General features: G+C 39.0%; 1 protein-coding gene across 1 annotated transcript in view; it reads left to right on the plus strand.

Moving 5' to 3' along the window:
• The window catches only part of LOC109925877 (ras-GEF domain-containing family member 1C-like), a 62,363-nt gene extending 40,922 nt beyond the window's left edge, over positions 1-21,441 (plus strand). The window contains exons 7-15 of the mRNA XM_048603708.1: positions 10,118-10,192; positions 12,061-12,156; positions 12,298-12,400; positions 13,144-13,223; positions 13,322-13,417; positions 15,034-15,129; positions 17,216-17,339; positions 19,514-19,586; positions 20,084-21,441. Coding sequence (XP_048459665.1) covers positions 10,118-10,192; positions 12,061-12,156; positions 12,298-12,400; positions 13,144-13,223; positions 13,322-13,417; positions 15,034-15,129; positions 17,216-17,339; positions 19,514-19,586; positions 20,084-20,108 — 768 coding nt within the window. The 3' untranslated portion in view covers positions 20,109-21,441. The remainder of the gene's footprint in view (positions 1-10,117; positions 10,193-12,060; positions 12,157-12,297; positions 12,401-13,143; positions 13,224-13,321; positions 13,418-15,033; positions 15,130-17,215; positions 17,340-19,513; positions 19,587-20,083) is intronic.
• Positions 21,442-22,864: the final 1,423 nt, after the last annotated feature.

Genomic DNA, 22,864 nt, shown 5'->3' on the forward strand with positions numbered 1-22,864 from the left:
ATTGCACTCCTGCAAGTATTTACAGATCAAATGAAAATGATGTATATACTACAGAGATTGTTAGGAGAACACCAGGCTCAGGTTTGCATCCTGAAGCTCCTGTTTTATACTGACCAAGTCCTCAAGATATCATCACAATCAAAGATGTCTTCTGCACCCAAACTAGCATCAGCTCTTTCAGACTCATAGGCGATTCCTATGGTACTGAAGCCCAGCAACAGAACAAATGCAAGAAGACAGGGTTCAGATTTGTTAAAGGCAACTGCAATGAACAATTTTATTATGAAAATTACTAGGACTATTTTATAGGTTAGTTATCAACAACTTGCAAGTTAAAGTGAAATATCAAGTACAAGGTTAGGTACAGTTTTTGTGTTTCCCTCAGTTCCTGATTTTGATCTTCATTGCTCACATGGCAATCTAAGGGAATTTTCACCATTAACAATGGACTGCACAATTGATCTGGGATTTTAACTTTCATTACAGCTTCTAAATACACCCCACTTAACTCTTCACATTGGTTCAGTGATACATCCAGTTGGATTTCATAATTATTGGCCATCACAAATTGTCCTAAACATTAGTTTGAAATTTTATAGAAGAATTTTGCATGTAATCTTTATTCAATTTTATCTTGGATTAATGTATTTTATACTTGGGCTGTTGTTATGCAATATATCCAAATTTTGATAAGGCAGTTGAATGACCACAATAAAGGAAAAGCCATGAAGGGGAAGTACAGTAAATACGGAAGTATGATTTTGGCGTCAAAATTTGACCGAGGCTGTAAGCTGGTGATGGGAAGTGACTGAATATGCCTGTTGGTGTGGTCTCGGGGACATCATGAAGTTATGGTACATTAAATCACGCATGGAGACAGTGATACACATGTTGCTTATTATGGATGTTTATTTGGAGTAAGATACTGCCATTGATGCTACTTAAAGGCTGCTTCCACCTGTTAAATGGGACACGCACTTTGGCTGCAGAAACCATTGCAACCTGGCTGACATGGCTACAACAGCTGCAGAAAGTGGTACCCAGTATTCTCTGAGTGCTGCTTTATGTGCAGGCAGTCAACAGAAGGAGGGGAATTTTAATGATTCCCCCAGTGCAAAACCCTCCAGATAAAATCTCTGAAGACGGCGAGAAAAGATGGCTGAAGAACTGAATACATGAGCCTTAGTTCCCAGTATCTGCCAGTAATTCTGAAAGATACTGTCTGATGTTCAACATGTTGTCCAGGTAAGAGTCCTATATCAGCTAATACTTGCACCACTTCTAGTTCCATTCCATCCAACATTCCCTCCTCAACTTTCCCTCACACCTACAATTATTTGCACTGTTTTACACTCCATCTCCTTGCCTTCTACATACACGTTCTGTACCCCTCTCTTCAGATCCACACTTTCCCACATCTCATAGCTTTCATACAACAAGCTGTGACTTTGACAGGGGGCATTTAGTTGAGCAGTAGGATCCTGGTGGGGCACTGCCATCTTCCTGCCTCTGCCCTGACTAAATTTGGGCAGGAAAGGGTGTGGATAGCCCGTCAACCACACTTTCAATGGAACTTAATTCCCTTTCAAGTCTCCATCAAACCCAGAGTGGGCATGAGTCTCCCATGCAAAAAGCCCTGTTGGGTATCTCCCAGAATTCCAGGAGTTGCTGGAAGGAGTCGGTGCTGAGAGCCAGCATACTGTCCTTGCTGTCAGCCTCCTGCTCCCTTGACCCATAACCTTCACTCTGCCATCACGCACCTATGGCCTGGGTCCATCAGTGATCCTGGGTCTCAGGTAGATGCATTACCAACAGCAACCACCACAATCCCAGTTGCACTGTCAAGGATTGAGGAGCTACCAGCCTTGTTTGGCTGTCAACAATCAAGCAGGACATCCACTTCAGTGTCCTGGATCCTGGGGAAGGCCGACTCCTGAGTAAAGTGTTAGATTCACACGTAATGCAAAGCAACATCCACAAAAGAAGCAATGTAGAGTTTTCACTAGCTCTCTAGCCAGGAGACAAAACCTGTGTTTTCTAAACATCTGCACTATTTGCCCATAAGTAGCACAGCACAGTAAAAGGAGCAAGAGGTGACGAAATCTACCCACAATTCCTTTACTGACTGAAGGTGGCAGCACAAGTAGATAAGGTAGTCAAAAAGGGCCTATAGCATGCTTGCCTTCGTTGGAAGGGGCATTGAGTATAAGGATAGGCAAGTCATGCTGCAGCTTTATAGAACTTTAGTTAAGCCACAGTTGGAATATTGCTTACAGTTCTGGTCACTACCAGAAGGATGTGGATGCATTGGAGAGGGTACAGAAAAGGTTTGCCAGGATGTTGCCTGGTATGGGGGATTTTAGCTATGAAGAAAGATTGGATAGACTGAGTTTGTTTTCATTGGAATGCAGGAGGTTGAGGGGCGACCTGATAGAAGTTTATAAGATTGTAAATGGCACGGATAGAGTGGAAAGTATGAAGCTTTTCCCAGGGTTGAGGGGTCAATTACTAGGGGACACAGGTTCAAGTTGTTGGGGAGAAAATGTTTAAAAGAAATGTGCAAGGCAGGTTTTCCACACAAAGGGTGGTGAGTGCCTGGAGGTGTGCTACCAGAGGAGGTGGGTGAAGCAGACAGGATAGCAGCGTTCAGGAAGCACCTGGATAAATACATGAATAGGAAGGGAATAAAGGGATATGGATCCTGTAATTGAAGACAGTTTTAGAATGGAAGGGTAAAATGTGTCAACACAGGCTTGGAGGGCCAAAGGCCCTGTTCTGGTGCTATATTGTTCTTCGTTCCTAGGAGAAAGTCCTTGAGTAGCAGGTAGGAATTGAATCACGGCCTTCCTGAGCATCACTTCCAAATTCATTCCCATCTTCCCAGGAACTCCATGTTTGAATCCCTCCAATCAGATTTCCATCCGACCACAATCATGAAATGACGTTAATCGAAGTCACGAATGATATTCTCTGTGAATAACTATTCCCCCTTTTTCCTTCTTGATCTGCCTGCAACCTTTGACAAGCTTGATGATACCACCCTCCTCAACTGTTGTTGAGCTAAATTGGACTGACTTAACTGATTCCACTCTTATCCATTTAATTATAGCCATAGAATCACCATCAGTTGTTTTTCAATTCCAACCAAAACACTGTGCCTCAAAGACCTATCTATGACTCCCTCTTTTTTTCTCAATTACAGGCTGCACATTGACAACATCATCTGAAAGCACTTGAGTTTCCACCTGTGTGCAGATGGTACCCAGGTCTACCTTATCACCACTTTGCTTAGTCATTCCACTGTCTCTAAATTGTCCAACTGCTTGTCTGACATCCAGTACAGGATGAGACAAAGTTTCCTGCAATTATATATTGGGAAGCTGGAATCCATTGCCACAAAATCTGTACTCTCATCACTCAGTCCATCCCTCTCCCAGGCAAATGTCAGAGGCTGAACCAAACTGTTGGGAATCTGTGTCAAGATCTTCTTTCGACCACATATTCAGGCATTTACAAGATTGCCTGTTTCTACGTCAAAAAATCAACTGACCCTGAATCTGCCTCAACTGACCTTTTGTTACTACTATACTTGACTATCCCAGTGTATACCTGGTCAGCCTCCCACGTTGTACCCGCCATAAACCATAGGTCATTCCAAAGCTCTGCTGCCTACATCCTGACTAGCATGAAATCCTGTTCATCTATCAACTTTGTGTTCACTCACCCACACTGACCCCCAGATAAATAATGCTCAAATTTTAAAGTTGTCACCTTGTTTAAAAATACTGCCATGGTCTGCTGCCACCCTCTCCCTGTAATGTCCCCCAGCACCAACCCTCCAAGCAGCACTCCTCCAATTCTGTGCTCTTGAGCATCTTGTATTTCAAACTCCATTGTTGGGGACCATTCCTTCAGTTGCCTGGGACCCAAGGCCTGAAATTGAACTTCCTCCTTAAACTTTTCTACATCCCCAGGCTCCCCCCTTCATCAAATCTGGTAGTTGCTGCCTCAAAAAATTCCAGCAAATTTGTCAAGCATGATTTCCCTTTCAGAAATCCATGCTGATTCTGTCCAATCTTGTTACAGTTTTCCAAGTGCGCAGTTAATAAATCTTTTATAAGGGACTGTAGCAATTTCGTCATGCCTGATATCAGGCTAACCAGTCTATAATTCCCTGCCTTCCCTCTACCATTTTTGTTAAATGGTGGGGTAGTATAGTTACTCTCGGTTCCATATAAACTGTTGGATTGTCAATAGAATCTAGAAAGATGACCACCAATGCATCTATTATTTCTCAGGCCACTTCCTTAAGTATTCTAGAAAATGGATTATTGGACCCTGGGGATTAATTGGATTCTAATCCCATCAACTCCCCCAACACAATTTTCCTACTAATACAGATTTCCTTCAGTTCCTTCCTGTCACTAGACCCTGTGTTCCATATCATTTTTGGGATGTTATTCATGTCCTCTTTTGTGAAGACAGAGCAAAATATGTACTTAACTGGTCTGCTTATTTCTTTGTTCCCCTTCATAATTTGCCTTGCTTTTTTCTTTAAGGGGCCCACATTTGTTATCACCAGTCTTTTTCTCGTCAAGTATCTCTAGGAAATTTTACAAATAATTTGTATGCCCCCTGCAATACTTTGTTTTCCCTCTCTTAATCAATCCCTTTGAACTCCTTTGCTGAAATCTAAATTGCTGAAATATGCCGTGCTTTGTAGTTAATTTGTAATGCCCCTTCTTGGATCAAATACTGTCCCTAATTTCCTTTGTTAGCCATGGTCAGGCTGCTTTTCCCATTTTATTTTTATGCCAGACAGGAATGAACAATTACTGTAGTTCATCCTATTCACTCTTTAAATGTTTGCCATTGACTATCCACTGTCATGCCTTTAAGTAACATTCCCAATTTATCATAGCCAGCTGGGGCCTCATACCATCACAATACGCAACTCGTAGAGTTCATCTGGAGAACCAGGGGATGTGGTTTACTTGGATTTTTAGACGGCTTTTAATGAGCTTCCACAAACAAGATTAGCATGTAAAATCAAAGCACATGGGATTAAGGTGGTGTACTGACATGAATTGAGAACCAGTTGACAGACAGGAAATAAAGAGTAGGCATAAATGGCTCTTTTTCTGAGTGGCAGCCAATATTTAGTTGGGCATTAGAGATTGGTGCTTGGACACCAGCTATTGACAATACATAGAAATGATTTAGACAGGGGAACTAAATGCAACATCTCCAAGTTTGTAGATGACAGAATGCTGGGTGGGAGAGTGAACTGTGACCAGGATGCGGAAATACTTCAATACGATTTGGAAATGTTGAGTGTGTGGGCAAGTGCATGGCAGATGAAATACAGTGTTTACAAATATGAGATTATCTACTTTGGTGGCAAAAATAGGAAGGCAGATTATTATCTGAATGATGATAGTTTAGGAAAGGAGGAGCTGGAACAAGGCCTGGGTGTCCTTGTACACCAATCACTTAAAGTGAGCATACAGGTGCAGCAGGTGCTGAAGAAAACAAATGGTATGTTGGCCTTCATAGTAAGAATTTTGAGTACAGGAGAAGGAATGTCTTGCTGCAATTAAACAGGGCGTCAGTGAGACTGCGCCTTGAGTATTGTGGGCAGGTTTAGTCTCCTTATCTGAGGAAAAATGTTCTGGCAATGGAGGGAGTACAACAAAGGTTTACCAGGCTGATTACCAGGAATGGTATGACGTTGCCCAGTTGTAGGAAGGATATTATCAAGCCAGAGAGATTTCAGGAGAGATTTAGCAGGATGTTGCCCATATGGAATGTTTGAGTTATAAACAAAGGCTAGATAGGCTGGGACATTTTTCACTGGAGCGTAGGAGGTTGAGAGAGGACCTTAGAGAAGTTTATAAAATAATGAGGGGTATAGATAGAGTTAATGGTAGCTATTTTTTTCCTATGATGGGCGATTTCAAAACTAGGGGGCATATTATTAATGTGAGAGGAGAGATATTTAAAAAGACATGAGAGGCAAATTTTATACACGGAGTGTGGTTCGTGTGTGGAATGAACTTCCTGAGGAAGTGATGGATGTGGGTGCAATTACAACATTTAAAAAACATTTGAATTAAGTACATGAATAGGAAGGCTTTGGAGGGATATGGGCTGGGAACAGGCAGGTGGGACTAGCTTAGTTTGGGATTATGTTTGGCATGGATTGGTTGGACCGAAGGGTCTGTTTCCGTGCTGTGTGATGCTATGACTCCATGACTGATATGTAACAAGAGACTGAATCAGTTAGGGCTACATTCACCAGCGTTTAGAAGAATGAAGAGGGAGCTCATAGAAATCTGTAAAATTCTAACAGGGATAGACAGGGTCAATGCAAGGCGTGTCCAGAACCAAGGGTCACAGTCTAAGAGTATGGGGTAGGCCATTTACGACTGAGATGAGGAAAAATTTCTTCCCTAAGAAAGTGATGAGCCTGTGGAATTCCCTGCCACAGAAAGGAGCTGAGGCCAAACTGTTGAATATTTTCAAGAAGAAATTAGATTACATTCTTAGGGCGAAAGCAATCAAAGAGTATGGAGAGAAAGCGTGGAACAGAGTATGGAGTGGGATCATCAGTCATGATCATGCTGAATGGCAGAGCAGCTTCAAAGGGCCAAATAGCCTATTCTTGCCCCTATTTTCTATGCTTTTATTTCTCTACCTCACTTTCATCCTTCAAAACACTTTTAAAACTTACCTGTTTGACCGTGTTTATTACATAACTCAGTATCATATTTTGCTTTTTAATGTCTCAGTAAAACACCTGTGGGGATCTCTGTATGCTTAAGGTGCTATGTAAATGCAAATAGTTATTGTTGCAATTGAATGAAAATGTTGGAAGATGTGTAACATGGGATTTCTTCACATTGAATTTTCTCTGCTCAATTCTAACTTTCTTTTCACACTTCATATGACAAACTACAGGTGCTTTCAGCAGCCACAGCCATTCATCTATCTCCACTTACCACTGACACTAAAAGTTAACCTTTGTCCCTCTCATTCATTTCAGGTGTAGAAAATGTCGATACCGCTGTGGCACTTTAGGAAATGAACAGCCTTTCTGAAGATGCAGTACCACTCATTCTGACTTTGGCAAGCACCAGCACAGTCTCTGTCACCATATGTACCTTAGAGAGTAGGCCGGAGAAGGGATCTTCACAAGGGGAATACTGGACACAAGTGTGCAATAGGATAGGGTGCCAGGGATACAACTTCATGGGTTGATGATACTTTATCGTTGCCCAGCCATGGAGGACTGAAAAATTGACTTTGAAATCCCAGGCTGTCAAAGCAAAATCACGCCAATGACGAGGAAATGTAATGCACTTTAGCCTTCCAGTGAGCTTGTGGGCAATGGCTAAGAGCATGAAGGAAGTCAGCTTCAATTTGTGTCAGGGCTTCACGCACAGCATGAAGCCAATGTTCCCTGGAGTTAAAAACATTCATAATCTGCTTGAGGCGCCAGTGTAAAGCAAATTGTGAAATGTTGCTTAGTGTCATTTGCTGCAGCCTGGAAGAGCCCCATAAAAGCTAAAGATCTTGGCGACATTAGCAACCACTGACAGTGCTGTCCATTCCCACTATGGTGTTCCAGTTAAGGCTGCTGCTGGTAATAGAAGTCTATTACAATCTCTGTTGAAGTAAAGGTGTCTTGTATATTACTTCACAGTCAGATTGGTGTTGGAAAGTGCCCGTTGAACGCTACCTATGACTTCAGCCTCCTGCACAATGTCATCCTCCTCCTCCCACTTCTCTGAACTGCTCCTATTCAATCTGGTCCTCTTTCATCACATTCCTTCCTCCAGCGACAAGGGCAGATTTACAAACCATTCATGGATCAAATGAAACATTTGCAAGAAAGACAAGAGCATTCAACAGCATAAAAGTGCTCCCAGATATTACAAGCCATTAAAGAAATAGAGAAAATAACCAAAAAAAGGCTGAGAGGCTAACCAGCAGACTACCAGGACAAAACAAACATTAATCTGCATTGAGGTGATGAGCCCTTCAAATATCACTCCTGTGGATTCTTGTTTGCTGTTGTACCATGAGTTGCGGGGCAAGTTTATAACATGATGGGCCAGGTATTACTCTGACCAACTCCATAAGAAAGAGTCCCACAATTAGCACAGGACCCTCATTCAATTTAATAATGAGTGCTTTGACATCTATTGGAACACCAATCCAGCGTATGATGGATGATCTGTGCATTACCCACCAGCTAGGGTTTTAGGTGCTCCTTTAATTTTTAAGGTTTTAGCAAAGATTTGTAGCTCGGATTATGAGTGAGGTTGTTGACTTGCTTGCGGAGCTGGCTTGTTTTCATTCAGACGTTTCATCACCATGCTAGTTAATATCATCAGTGAGGCTTCCGATGAAGCGATGATGTTCTACTCCGCTTGGAATTTATACTGTGCGGTCTGTATGGTAAGTAGTGTCAGTTCCGGTTTTGCTCTATATGTGTTTGTATATGGGGCCCAATTCTATATGTTTGTTGATTGTATTATGGGTTGAGAATCATGCCTGGTTGAGAACCGTAACTGGGACAAGGTAACCATAATAGACCAAGCTAAACATAGACACGCAAGGAATTCCTAGAGGCATGGTTCTCAACCCATAATGCAATCAACAAACATATAGAATTGGACCCCATATACAAACCCATACAGAACGAAACTGGAAATGACACAACTCACTATAACGGATCGGACAGTATAAATTCCAAGTGGAGTAGAACAACATCACTTCATCGGAGGCCTCACTGATGATGTTACCTAGGATGGTGGCGAAACATCTGAATGAAAACAAGCCAGCTCGGTGAGCAAGTCAACAACCTGCTCCTTTAGTTCTTTAACTGGTGAGTTCAATTTCAATTTCAAAGCCTATTGATCCTCTTAACATTTATTGGCTGATATCCAATTAACACTTATTTACAAATATTCTTGTCTCAGATGTTGTGATACTAATAAAGAATCCTAAACCCAAAGTTGTTCTGAATGATGAGCTACACAAAAGTAGAGTCATAGAGTCACAGAGCTGTACAGCGCAGAAACAAACCCTTCGGTCCAACTCGCCATGCTGACCAGATATCCTAAATTAATCTAGTCCTATTTGCCAGCATTTGGCCCATATCCCTCTAAACCCTTCCTATTCATGTACCCATCCAGATGCCTTTTAAATATTGTTATTATACCAGCCTCCACCACTTCCTCTGGCAGCTCATTCATACTTGAACCCCCTCTGCATGAAAAAGTTGCCCCTCAGATCCCTTTTAAATCTTTCCCCTATCACCTTAAACCTATGCCCTCTAGTTTTGGACTCCCCACCCCTGGGGAAAAGACCTTGGCTAATCACCCCATCCATGTCCCTCATGATTTTATAAAAGTTTATAAGGTCACCCCTCAGCCTCCAATGCTAATAGAACTTATTACATTTTCAGTACTTCCCAGCAATACACACAGAAATGATCATTGTTTAAAGGAGGTGAAATATTGTCAATTATTACTAGCTATTAAATAATACCAATTACTTCTTTGATCACATGGACAGTTGTGAGAAATCTATTTTGTGTTCCTTACTTATTTTGGGAAATTATGTACTCAGATCAAGTCTTTTGACCATTAAAATATTCAGGGCAATCTCACTGAAATGTATTTTTCCAGAACCATTTTACATTTTAAATTTATTAGCTGTTATGTTAAGTATTATTATCAAGAATAATCAAAAGCAGACAATTAATCTCTTTATGAGTGCTGACCAGATCAATAAATTGCTCACTTTCAACAGGATATTTGTGTCACAAGCCTCTACTTTAATGGGATTTGCCTGCACATAAAAAAATAAACATAATATAGCACAACTATGAATGAAACATTGACTAACATAATAAAAATCTAGCAGAATGAATTTTAGTGCAACTTTAGATTTCTGAATTATGTGAACAAATACATGCACATACAAATGAACTTGTTGCATTATTGATAAAATATAGCAAAAGTGCATATAATTTTTTAAACACAATATAAAGTAGTTCTGTTCATTTTTAATTTTAAGTATATTCATGCCTGTTATTTGTCCTTAGGAACGATTGAGTTTTATTGGCCCTGAAGAATTTGTACAAGCATTTGTACACAAGGATTCTTTGGAAAACCCAAAGGTACAACTTCACAGATATTTTGTGTACAAAGTACTTTCTCTCTCAATATTGTATTCATGTTATTCAGTTCACAAGACAAGCTATTATTTCATTCTATATGATTTATGTGCAAGGTCAGTCACAGCACTATTTCTTGTACACGATATTCTCCTGTAAAATATATCCAGCATTTTTCAGCACAAAAACTTAAAAAGAAACTAGAAAGCAAGTATTATCATTATACCACCTAGTGGTCTATTTGAGAAGTCAGAGTCGTAGAATCCCTACAGTGTGGAAACAGGTCCTTCGGCCTAACAAGGCCACACTGACCCTCCAAAGATCATTCCACACAGACCCATGCCCCTGACCTTTTCCCTGTAACACTACATTTCCCATGGCTAACACACCTAATCTACACATCCCTGAACACTATGGGCAATTTATCATGGCCAATTCACCTAGCCTGCACATCTTTGGACTGTGGGAGGAAACCGGAGCACCTGGAGGAAACCCACGCAGACACAGGGGGAATGTGCAAACTCCACACAGACAGTCGGCTGAGAATGAAATCGAACCCGGGTCCCTGGAGCTGTGAGGCACATTAGCATTGAATACATTGGTAGTCTTAAGTAAAGATACTTGAATCCAAATTTGATTGGAAGTCAGATTTGGATCTCTGTTTTTCAAAGTCAAATTCTGATTTTTGTTTTGACAGTATCATCGGTGTTTGCTTGTCTACTGCCCATTAGACAAGCAAAATTAGCATCCAAAACTTAAATTATTTTTGAGCTGCTCAAATATACAGGCAGTGCTCTATTTCATATTGAAAAGTCCTAGAAAAGGAAATTAATCAAAACATGCATGGCATTGATGTCTGCACTATTTATTAAAAATTTTATGTGCTGTGCACCACAGCGCAAGATAGAAAGCTGATTAGAATTGAAGGTGACAACTTAATGTTTTAATCACCTCATGTATTGCCATTCTAAAATTGATCTACTTGATCATATCTTACAGCTACTAGCTGAGGAGTCAGGAGAAACATTTATTCATATATCTTGGATAAATATAGCTCGTTGTTATTGTATGTGCCATACCAGCATTGGATTGGTCACAAAAATCTGCAAGACTGCTACATGTGAGCTGTTTTAGTATTGCATTTAATTGTCAAAAATGTAAATTTTTCATTTATTGGTGTAGCGGTATATCATTTCTCATAGTGCATTATTCAGAAGACATTGGCCCAGGCTTTGCATTCAGAACAACTGTGAGGCTAACAGTGCTCACCATTATTCTGGATTAAAGCAGGCAGCTACTTCCAGAGCCAAAAACAGAAGTTGCTGGAAAAGTTCAGCAGGTCTGGCAGCATCTGTGAAGAGAAATCAGAATTAACGTTTCAGGTCCGGTGACCCTTCCGCTGAACTAGCAGCAATTTCCAGAGTATGCATGTGTAGTTAAACATGTGAGGTAGTTATCCCTCTCTCCAAACAGGCTGTTCAAAAATTGTCCCAAGGTGAAACCATGTCTACAAATGGTACACCAGTGATTGAAGTTGTGGATCCATCATCTTCAATCCTAGCACAGCTCTTTAGACAATCAGCTCCACTTGTCTCAATGAAGATTTTTCTATCAGATTGTTTGAAAAGTCTTACTGATCTCTGTCCTGTTTAGAGATTCTGCAGATCTCCACAGAAGGTAGCGTGTTGGATCAGATGCCTGATTACTGCAAGCCTACACTATAGGCTATCACACCTTTGTGTAACTGCCTGCTTAGTGAATGGCAATTGTTGTTTCTTCACTACAGACAACAAAATCTAAGTCAATCAGTTTATCATTACCCCTGCATCATTTCATGATAAATGCTTAATTTTTTCCTTCTTTATCTAAAGTCTTGCTTCAGTGACCAAAAGAAAACAAACAATCTTGAAGCCTATGTCAAATGGTTCAACAGACTCTGCTATTTAGTAGCTACTGAAATATGTATGGTAAGTGCCTTTTTATACTGTATTGCACATTTATTGTTTGATAATACTCGGTTCAAATTTTTTAAAATAATTCCACAACTTATTGTATGGTATTGCACTTTTTTATAATTGGAAATTAGTTTAATGTTTGTTTAATTGCAGCCTGCGAAGAAGAAACACAGAGCACAAGTGATAGAATTTTTTATTGATGTTGCTCGAGAATGCTTTAATATTGGTAACTTCAATTCCTTGATGGCAATTATATGTAAGTATGACTTAGCTCCTTTTTAAAAAGAAAGATATATGGATATTGAATTAAACAATTCAAGATGAATACAGACACACAGTTGAATATTTTATTCCTTTACACTTAGTTTTGTGATTTAAGACATTTACCATAGAATCTCTACAGTGTGGACACAGGCCCTTTGGCCCAACAAGTCCACATTGACCCTTGGAGCATCCCACCCAGAACCATCCCCTTATAACCCACCGAAGCCACACATCCTTGAGCACTATGGGCAATTTAGCATGGCCAATCCACCTAACCTGTGCATCTCTGGACTGTGGGAGGAAACCCACATAGACACAGGGAGAATGTGCAAACTCCACACAGACAGTTGCCTCAGGGTGGAGTTGAACCCAGGTCCCTGGTGCTGTGAGGCAACAGTGCTAACCACTGAGCTACTGTGCTGCCCTATTGTTCTTTTCTCCGAGTGCATAAGAGTGCTTCAGTCTGACTTCATGAAATCTGTTTTTTGGTGATACTTCAGCATATTCAAACATCTTAACAGATATAGTTAGTTTAGTTTGATCCATGTAATTATAAAGTCAAAAGCCAGTCCCTCAGGATTTTTGGTCACTACTTTTTTAAAAATCTTTAACCTGCGCAATTTGCTACAAGAATCTTTTTTCTAGAAAGTAAGGTGTCACTATTATGTTTTTGTATCCTTAGGGAAATAAGTTATATGAATTAATAAAGTGATCAACTTTGTTTTCTCTCTACAGCTGGTATGAACATGAGCCCTGTTTCTAGGTTAAAGAAGACATGGGGGAAGGTTAAAACAGCAAAATTTTACATTCTTGAGGTTAGTATCATACTGACAGAAAAATTACATTAATGTAAAATCAGCCTGTATGTTTGTTCAGCAATTCAATATAACGGCCTTTTTGAATTTATCTACAGCATCAAATGGATCCTACAGGTAACTTCTACAACTACAGAACAGCTCTACGTGGGGCAGCTCATCGGTCACTGACTGCACACAGTAACCGAGAAAAAGTAAGATTACCAATACAGTAGAATGGGACAGTTAATACAATTTTAACAAGAGTGTACCTTTACCTGCTGGACAATCATTTTAACATTTAACCATTGCATCACTGGAATATAATTGCCAAATACATTTGAGAGTCTATGGAACTGAATTGAAGAAATTCTGGTTTTAGTATTTATTATTTTCTTTTCTCATCTCGCTGCCCATGGCTCACAAACTGCTATTCAGAATGAGAAGAGAACAGACTGCAACCATTGCTGTAGCAAAGGAATGATGTGCATGCCTCAAAAGAACACCATAAATAGAAAAATGTAAAGAAAAGAGTGTAGATAGTGAGAAACTATATCGACTCACTGGAGAGTCCATAAACAGAGTCTTAAAACTTAGAGCTGCACTATTCAGGAGTGAAATTGGAAAACACTTCAAAGAACAGTCAGAGTTTGGAACTCTCCTTGCAAACGCAATTGTTGCTGGCTCAGTTGTAAATTTTGAAATTGAGATTGATAGATTTTTGTTAACCATAGGTATTAAGGGATCGGGGAAAAGATAGGTCTGTTGAGTTACTGCACAGTTCAGCATCTCATTGAATAGCAAAACAAGTTTGAGGAGCTATTTGGAATAATCTCATTCTTATGTCATCAACACCTCTTCTTCATTTCTACCTCCTTTACCACTTTGCCCTTTGCTCTGGGTGCCCTCACCATCTGTTCTACTTGGGTCTTCTCCCCCTTTGTCAACAGCATAAAATCATAATTCCCCAGCCCCTTCAATTCCAAAGAGGAGTCTTATTAGCCTCTAGTCATTAACTGTGTTTCTCTCTCCACAGATGCTGCTGGACCTATAGCATTTGTCCAACACTTTCTGTTTTTTTAACTCATTCTTTTGTCACTTTATAGACTGAGTGTTAATAATTTATTGCAAAGTTTTAAATACAAAGGTAAAATTCAAAATCTAAATTAATTTGATTTACTCAAATGTAGATTAGTTGAATATACAAACAGAAAGTGCTGGAGAAGCTCAGAGAGGGAATAAGGGGAGGAAGCAAACAAATGGAAGATAGAGTTTCTGGTCTGAAATTGTTGAACTCGATGTTGGGTCCTGAAGGCTGTAAAGTGTCTCTTTGATTTTATTATTAGATAGATTAGTCTATTAATTGCATTTGGTATGAATAATATGAACTTTGATCCCGTCTCTGCAAGCTGGTGTAACAATTTGTGGTGGGATTTGGCTTCACATAATTTTGGGATTATGCAGTGAATCCTTCAGATGTTAGTTCTCTTGGAACTTCTATGCTTATTACAATTCTTTTTCTTCCTGAGTTCTCTACCCACAAGCGAGTCCTTGACAAATATTCACCAAACCTCAGCAAAGTGCCATGATTTTTTTCCTATGGGTAGGTTGAGGAGGCAGATCCCATGCCTACTTCAGCCAGAAATGGGATCAAACTCATATGCTGTTGGTGTTAAGCTGATCCACACACTAGTCTCTTGTCAACTGAGCCGACTATCTCTGCATTTATTACAGTAGCGAAGTTAACAGCAAATAATAGTTCAATTTCCTTCTTATGAAAAGAAACATAAATGAAAAGCTAGGATTGAAAAAAATTCTTGTTCTCTTGTAGATTGTTATCCCTTTCTTCAGCCTGCTGATCAAAGACATTTACTTCCTAAATGAGGGATGTGCAAATCGTCTTCCTAATGGTCATGTGAATTTTGAGGTAGGTATCACAAATGTCACCAGATCTTGTATAGTTCTAACAAATGTCCAGTAAACAATGAAGCGACAAAATATAATTGGAATCTTTTGAAGACTGATTCTCACTTGATGCTTACTTTTACAAAGATTAAGGTACAGTTATACAGAAGCATCTCATTTCATCCGGTACAAACTCTGAGGTTTTCTCAGTGTTCACTGTGCAGCATTGTTAGTGCAAGTTGCCAACTCTGATGTATTCCAGGAGGTTTTATATAATGACTCTCACTTCCAGCTGTGCATTTCCAAGTTGCACAAGGTGTGTTAAAATAAGATCGATTGAAATAGAGGGAAAGGGCTTATGTCAAGATCACTCATCCGTATTGTGTTCATACCTAATAAAGGAACTATTTAGCTCTGTCATATCAGTGTTGGCTCTCTTTAACATTTACTCAGCTAGTCCCACTCCCCTGGTATAGTCCTGTATGTTTTTATCATTTAAATCATTTTCAAATTTCTTTTTGAAAATCAGGCTTGAATTACCTCCTAAACTCTTGAAAGCAGTGCATTCCATATCCTCATCATTCATTGTAATTAAATGAGGAAGGGTCAACGGACCTGAAATGTTAACTCTGATTTCTCTTCACCGATGCTACCAGATCAGCTGAGCTTTTCCAGCAATTTCTGTTTTTGCTCCTTGTACTTATGTTCAGTGGCTATTATTTGAGCAAAGGTATCTGTAACACTTTACTCCACACACCCCACAGCTCTTACCACTGTATGCTCCTAGTTTGCCAAGCACATGTTTACACATTGAAGCTTCAACACAATGTATAACCACCGAAAAGGAGGCATATTTGCTTCCTGTGAGAATGTACTGACTATTGGTTAGGAGATGGAAAACTTATGGGGCAATAGAAATGAGCTAGGAAAATTGATGCACAGAGAGATCTGGGTGTTCAGGTCCATTGTACCCTGAAGGTGGCAATGCAGGTCGATAGAGTGGTCAAGAAGGCATATGGCATGCTTTCATTCATCGGACGGGACATTGAGTACAAGAGTTGGCAGGTTATGTTACAGTTGTATAGGACTTTGGTTCGACCACATTTGGAATACTGCATACAGTTCTGGTCGCCACATTACCAAAAGGATGTGGATGCTTTGGAGAGGGTGCAAAGGAGGTTCACCAGGAAGTTGCCTGGTATGGAGGGCACTAGCTATGAAGTGAGGTTGAGTAGATTAGGATTATTTACATTAGAAAGACGATGGTTGAGGGGGGACCTGATTGAGGTCTACAAAATCATGAGAGGTATAGACAGGGTGGATAGCAAGAAGCTTTTTCCCAGATTGGGGGACTGAATTACTAGGGGTCACGATTTCAAGGTGAGAGGGGAAAAGTTTAAGGGAGATATGCGTGGAAAGTTCTTTACGCAGAGGGTGGTGGGTGCCTGGAATGCGTTACCAGCGGAAGTGGTAGAGACGGGCACGATAGCGAAATTTAAGATGCATCTAGACAGATACTTGAATAGGCAGGGAGCAGAGGGATACAGATCCTTGGAAAATAGGCGACAGGTTTAGATAGAGGATCTGGATCGGCACAGGCTTAGAGGGCCGAAGGGCCTGTTCCTGTGCTGTAATTTTCTTTATTCTTTGTTCTAGGAGAACTCTGAAGCATTTAAAGCATTAAGCTCTGAGTAATATTCACAAATATCCATGAGCAAGTCATTTGCTAAAGCTCTTGACCCAGTTTTTGTTTGGGCAAAGAAATATGAGAGAAAGAATGTTGAACATGTTAAATACCTTTATTCTAACATTTAGTTCACTGGAATTCATCATAATATGATACTGCAGCAGAAAAGGTTTTAATGAACTTTAATTCAGCTACAAGACTATTATCTAAAAGTTTACAAATTCTATTTTTTGACATTCAAAAGAAGTAAAATATTAGTGTACATTAAAGAATGTAAATTAAGCCAATTTCAAATAATCAGGTGGTGACATATTTTACTATCTAATACTGTTACTTCAATTAGTTAATACTTAAATTGTAAGAAATTGCAAGTAAGATTTTACATCTTGCCATGAAGAATAACTTTTTTTTGTCTAAATAGAAATTTTTAGAATTGGCCAAACAAGTAGGAGAATTTATGATGTGGAAACAGGTTACCTGTCCTTTTGAAGATGATCAAAATATCATTCATTATCTTCATACAGCCCCTGTCTTCTCTGAAGATGGTAAGTTTTTGGTTCATTAATCATTTGGAAAGTCATATTTATGTTACATGACTGAATTAGAATTTCAAAATGGTGGTACAGTACTCGCCTAAAGAGAGCCAATGTTGATAGTCAAATTTTGAATGATGTTTGGACTTGAATATTCCTCTGCTTTTGCATCCCAATTTTGCAGGATGTAGGTGAGTATAGCAGGAAAAGCATTATGGTTAGTATGACACAGTCTCCTCCAACCAAATCTGACCTTTCTCCTTTGACTTCTGCACAGATAATTTCCCTTCCTCATCTACCACTTACCACTTCTCAGCAAGTTGAAATCTGGACCTAGCATCGCACTGATTCATAACAGCAATATATAAAGCTGAGGTAGTCCCTGGGTAAGAGTAGGATCCCCATAGTATCCTAATGAATTGAATCATTTATTGTCAGATGTATTTAATATAAAAATACACTGAAATGCATGTAACTTCACCATACATACATAGTGTCATGCACATTAACTTAGAATAAGATGAAAAAAGATAACTTAAGAGAGTCCAACTTTCCTTTCTACTGCCGCAGTCCCACTCTGGGCTTTCCAGCCCTCACCATGCCTCCACCAGTGTCCCACTCCTGGCTTCCCAGCCCTCACCATTCCTGCACAGGCATCCTGCTCCAGGCTGCCTCACCGGCCCACTCTCGCCGGCCCACACTCGATCCACCATCGTTGCAAGACACAACCCGCACCTTCGGTTCCCACCACGTGGTTCCTGGCTGCAACCCAGGTCCTTCCCGACTCCTTCGATAGGTGGTTAAAAGGGGTGGGGGGTAATAGAATTACTACAGAGGTAGAGAGAAGAACGAGAAAAGAAAAGGAAGGACAAAGAAAGAAAGAGAACTGATGAACAGAGAGGAGCTCCGAATGGAGTGTCTTGAGGACTTTGTAGCATCCTTATCTTCCTCTATTTTGGCCCAAACATGTGCTGCTGAAGTGCTTAGCCTCTCTGCAGCACCAAAATGATGTTAGAATCTTTCAGAAATAGGCTTCTTCTTGGCCATGGAAGTCTTATCAGGAATCTGTTTGCATCTTTATTGGGTCCCACATAAATAGGTTTGGTTTAGGGGAAACAAAATGATGGTGAGATGTCATTCCCTTCCATTTGGCCACTAAAAGGAAAATTCATCCTTCAAATTTGTAGTTTGTTGTGAAATGTAGTTATATGAACAAGCAAGGGAGAGATGTTGATGTATTATTAATGTCACTGGACTAGTAATCTAGAGGCCCAGACTAATGTTCTAGGGATATGGGTTCTGATCCACCATTTGATGGAATTTTAGTTAAATGAATAAATCTGAAATTGCAAACTGGTTTCAACTGGCCTTCAGTGATTGTGGCTATGGAATTATCATTGATTGTTATGTAAACCCTTCTGGTTCACTCATATCCATTACAGAAGAAGGTCTAGTGGCCTTACCTGGTCTGGCTTGCACTTGACTCCAAACCCACGACAATGTGATTGACTATTAACTGCCCTCAGTTCAATGAAATTATTGATTGTTAACAAATATTGGCCTTGCTAGCAATGCCCACATCTCATGAAAAAATTTGATACAAATTAGGAACAGGAGTAGCCCTTTGACTCCTTCAGACAGTTTCATCATTCAATAACATCATGGCTGATCTGACTGCGCTCTCAACTTCACATTTCTGCCTATCCCCAATTGCATTTCACTCCCTTGTTAATGAATTGTGTACTATGAATCTAAGCCCGTTTTGTAAAGGACTTTGTAAAGATGAGAATTTCTATTCATCTGGACTTGATTTGAACTTATAAGTGAAAGGACAGTGTAATCACATCCATGTTTGAAGCCTGCTTTAATGATAGGAGTTAAATTTCAATTTTACATTTTGTACCATCTTTGTTTCTTTGCAGTACTACAGTTGACCTAGATTTGCTGTATAGTGGTTAAAAATTATTTTTAAATATGTTTTCTCACAACCGTTCCTGCTTTTAGAATTCAATACACAAACTTTTACATACTAATTAATTTTAATTAAACTACTCCTAAAATCATATTTTTCATTGTTCTCTATTCATGAGTTAGATTTTGTGCTTGAAAGGAGTAACAAATAAGACTAATCTATGCAACATTGATACTATACATTAACAGAATTTGCATTCTTTCCCTACACTAAGGTTTGTATTTGGCGTCATATGAAAGTGAAAGTCCAGAAAACCAGCTTGAAAAAGACAGATGGAAAACTTTAAGGTAAAATCCAATTCTAAGGTGTTTTCATATTTAAAAACCTTTCATGAACATAACGCTGTATATTTCCTACAAATGTTATGGCACTATATCAATAGAATGAAAATGTATTTTATGTATACTGCAAGTCATTGTTTATATCAAAAATGTTGTCAAGTATTTCACAATCAGAATTATTCTAAATTGAAGTCATTTATGTGAAGAACGCAATTGAAGGGTCCTATTCAGTAGATGAGATCCTTGATAATTTGGGAGTTGCATTTTCAAGATTTCATAATACTAAGTTGCAATTTACTAAATTTCTGGGTGTACCATGATCTGAATGAGTGGATTTATCTGTTAAATTTAGATACTGTTTTAGTACATTCACCTATTAAATATTCAAATACTACATCTCTCTGCAAGATGGTTTTAATGTTTTAAGTAATTCAAAAGATATAAAATACTTCCATAAATCTGATGGGATATCAGTTTTATTTCTTGTTTGTCTTTTGTTTCAGATCAACACTCTTGGGAAAGACCTGAGTATGTTGGAGTATATTCAGAATACAAATCTACTAATACCATAGCTTGCACTATTGACTTCAGAAACCAGCAGAGACCTGGGTTTTCTTGAACTTTGATGAGCAGGATTCATTAGTCAGAGTCGTACAAATGTGAAGAAGAAAAAATATTCCCTGCTTGAAACCATCTCTAAACAAGCAGTTTTTAAATTATACAGATCTTATCAATAGAAAGCTGGATAATGCTAAATTTCAGAAACTGAAATACTTTTCAGTCAGTACATGTCCTGAGACTGATTTAGATGAAGTAGATTGCAAGACACGAAAAGATTTCAAAGTAAGTACTTCCATTTTTTAACATATTCTGGGACTGGATAGTTCATGTTTTGAACTCTGCCTGAAATAGGTTTGGACATGTGAACTGAACTCAAGAAGCCAGGATTCAGGATTCACTGTGTAAAAGTAACTGCTCTTTATCTCAACTGAAAGAAATACTTCCATTTGCAGGAAGGTTCTACTAGACTGACATTCAGTTGTGTACATTACTTGGTAATTCCGTAGAGCACATATTTTGTGTTGTAATATTTTACTCAATGGGTACCTGATCTCATCATCTGCATGCATTTAAAATGTCTCATTATAGTTTGAATTACTGTGACATTTTCACTTGCTTACTTAGCAAGCTTAGATGATACAATTCATCACTAACAATATTTAAACAATATAGCAAAACATAATGTGCATTTTGTGTTATGGAAAAGATTTTGAGCTATAAAATGCTAATTGTCAGTATGCCTCGTTCATATTAAATCACAAATTAAGACAACAGATTTAAACCTGATCAATTGTAATAAAAGTGGGTGGATTCTTAACAGGTTGTAGCTATATTATCTGTGAAGTTATGTAACAGTCGTCTGTTAAATCCCTGTAAATATTATTACATGAGGTTTACATCTGGCAGATACATGATATTTCCTTCTGAATTGGGTAATTTTATTATGTAAATATGATTTTCAATTACTTATACTAATTTTAATTTATAGTAAAAAAAATTGTTGACTTCAATCTGAGTGGTCATGGTGGTAAAGAAAACGAGGAAGAACTAAGTCTATATGAAAGCTGTGTACGATCCCACAGTTATTTGAAATTTGGGAAATTAAAGCCATTGAAGATGCATGTAGTTATGACAGACATATATAATGGCATTTACTTGTTACTTAAGTACGAGATATTTTTGTAGTACATAATATTGTAAATGGTCTTACATATTAGCCAAACTAGTATCATATACCTGAAATAACAAGGTGTAGAGCTGGATGTACAAGGTGTACAGCAGGCCAAGCAGCACCAGAGGAGCAGGAAGGCTGACGTTTCGGGCCTAGACCCTTCTTCAGAAAGGCTGCTTGGCCTGCTGTGTTCATCCAGCTCTACCCCTTGTTATCTCAGATTCTCCAGCATCTGCAGTTCCTACTATCTCTGAAACTAGTATCATATACCTGTTGTCATATATATATATCATGTTGGGCACCTGTGACCTGCATCCATTTATAAGCACATGTTTCGCAAATATTTGATCATGCTTATCCCTGCACTGGAGGTGGCAAGGCAGTTGGTGAGAAGATCAAATAATTAACCCCTGAGAGATCCTTGCCATCATCTTGTCAACTCAGCCATTATGTCCTTGGTGAGAAATTTTATGGGTGAGTAGTCAATTTAAGATTTCAATTAGTCAATTAACAACCACTTAAGGGCCTCAATTCACCACCTGCCTAATTACCTGCCTTGTCAAAGACAGGCAAAGTGGCTGGTTTCCAACTGGATAAATGGGGCAATGAGCCTGCTGGTTTGAAGGAACTCTTCTATTTGCCCAAATTTGAGGCAAAGGAAGGGTAAGGACAAAAGGATGGCTGATGAATGCCCTTGCCTTTGCCTCTGATACCCCAAATGCTTGAATCCAATAGAAAAGCACTTACCTTCATGTTGTTTGAGTGCCTAAAGCTTAGACCTCCAGGACAATCTCTAAAAGCCAGAAGCTGCTGACAATTCAGAGGCTGGCAGCTTCTGGCTTCTAGAGATTTCAGTATCAAAGTTCGTTATTGTCAAGATGCTCACTGTGAGTTTTTCAGTGATCGTTTGGAGTTTGACCTGGAGGGCTTTCTCACTTGTGGAGGCAGCAAGTCAATTGCCCCAAAGACCCTTAGTTCCTCACTTAGTACATGGAGCGCTAAGTCATGACAAATTTTTGTTGTTACAAATTGCACGTCAATTACTTTAATCCAATTGGGATAACCATGATCACTCATAACTCTAGAGCAGATATCTACCTGTTCCTGAATGGTGGCAAAGCTGCTGGCTGTAGTTGGATGTGTTGCTTCACAGGTGTTTTGAGGCTTAAAATGTGTACAGTTCTCCATATTGCTCTGGTATATAATTGCATTCTGACATGTTACTCTTGAAAATCTGTTTTGTGGTCAAACGCTTCTTGTAAAAAGCCTAGAGAGCATGATTCCTTCTAAAGGTTTTTTTAATTGTATGCTTTATTTGGTTAAAAAAATTGAAATTAATGCTGTGGTATTTGAAAATTGAATTTTTATACTACTGTATGAGATTATTAATGGAAATATTGTTGATAATATTCTGGCTAATTTATCTGTGCATAGAATTTATATATTATGTGTAATTTATACTGTGTTCTAACAGTTTGGCTGAATGGTTGTCAATTTCTAATTTTTGTACCCATTGTTGTGAATGTTTTAAATTCTTCTAATAAATGATGCA

Source organism: Rhincodon typus, chromosome 12 (genome assembly GCF_021869965.1).
Source record: "Rhincodon typus isolate 14 chromosome 12, sRhiTyp1.1, whole genome shotgun sequence".
Classification (NCBI taxonomy): Eukaryota; Metazoa; Chordata; class Chondrichthyes; order Orectolobiformes; family Rhincodontidae; genus Rhincodon; species Rhincodon typus.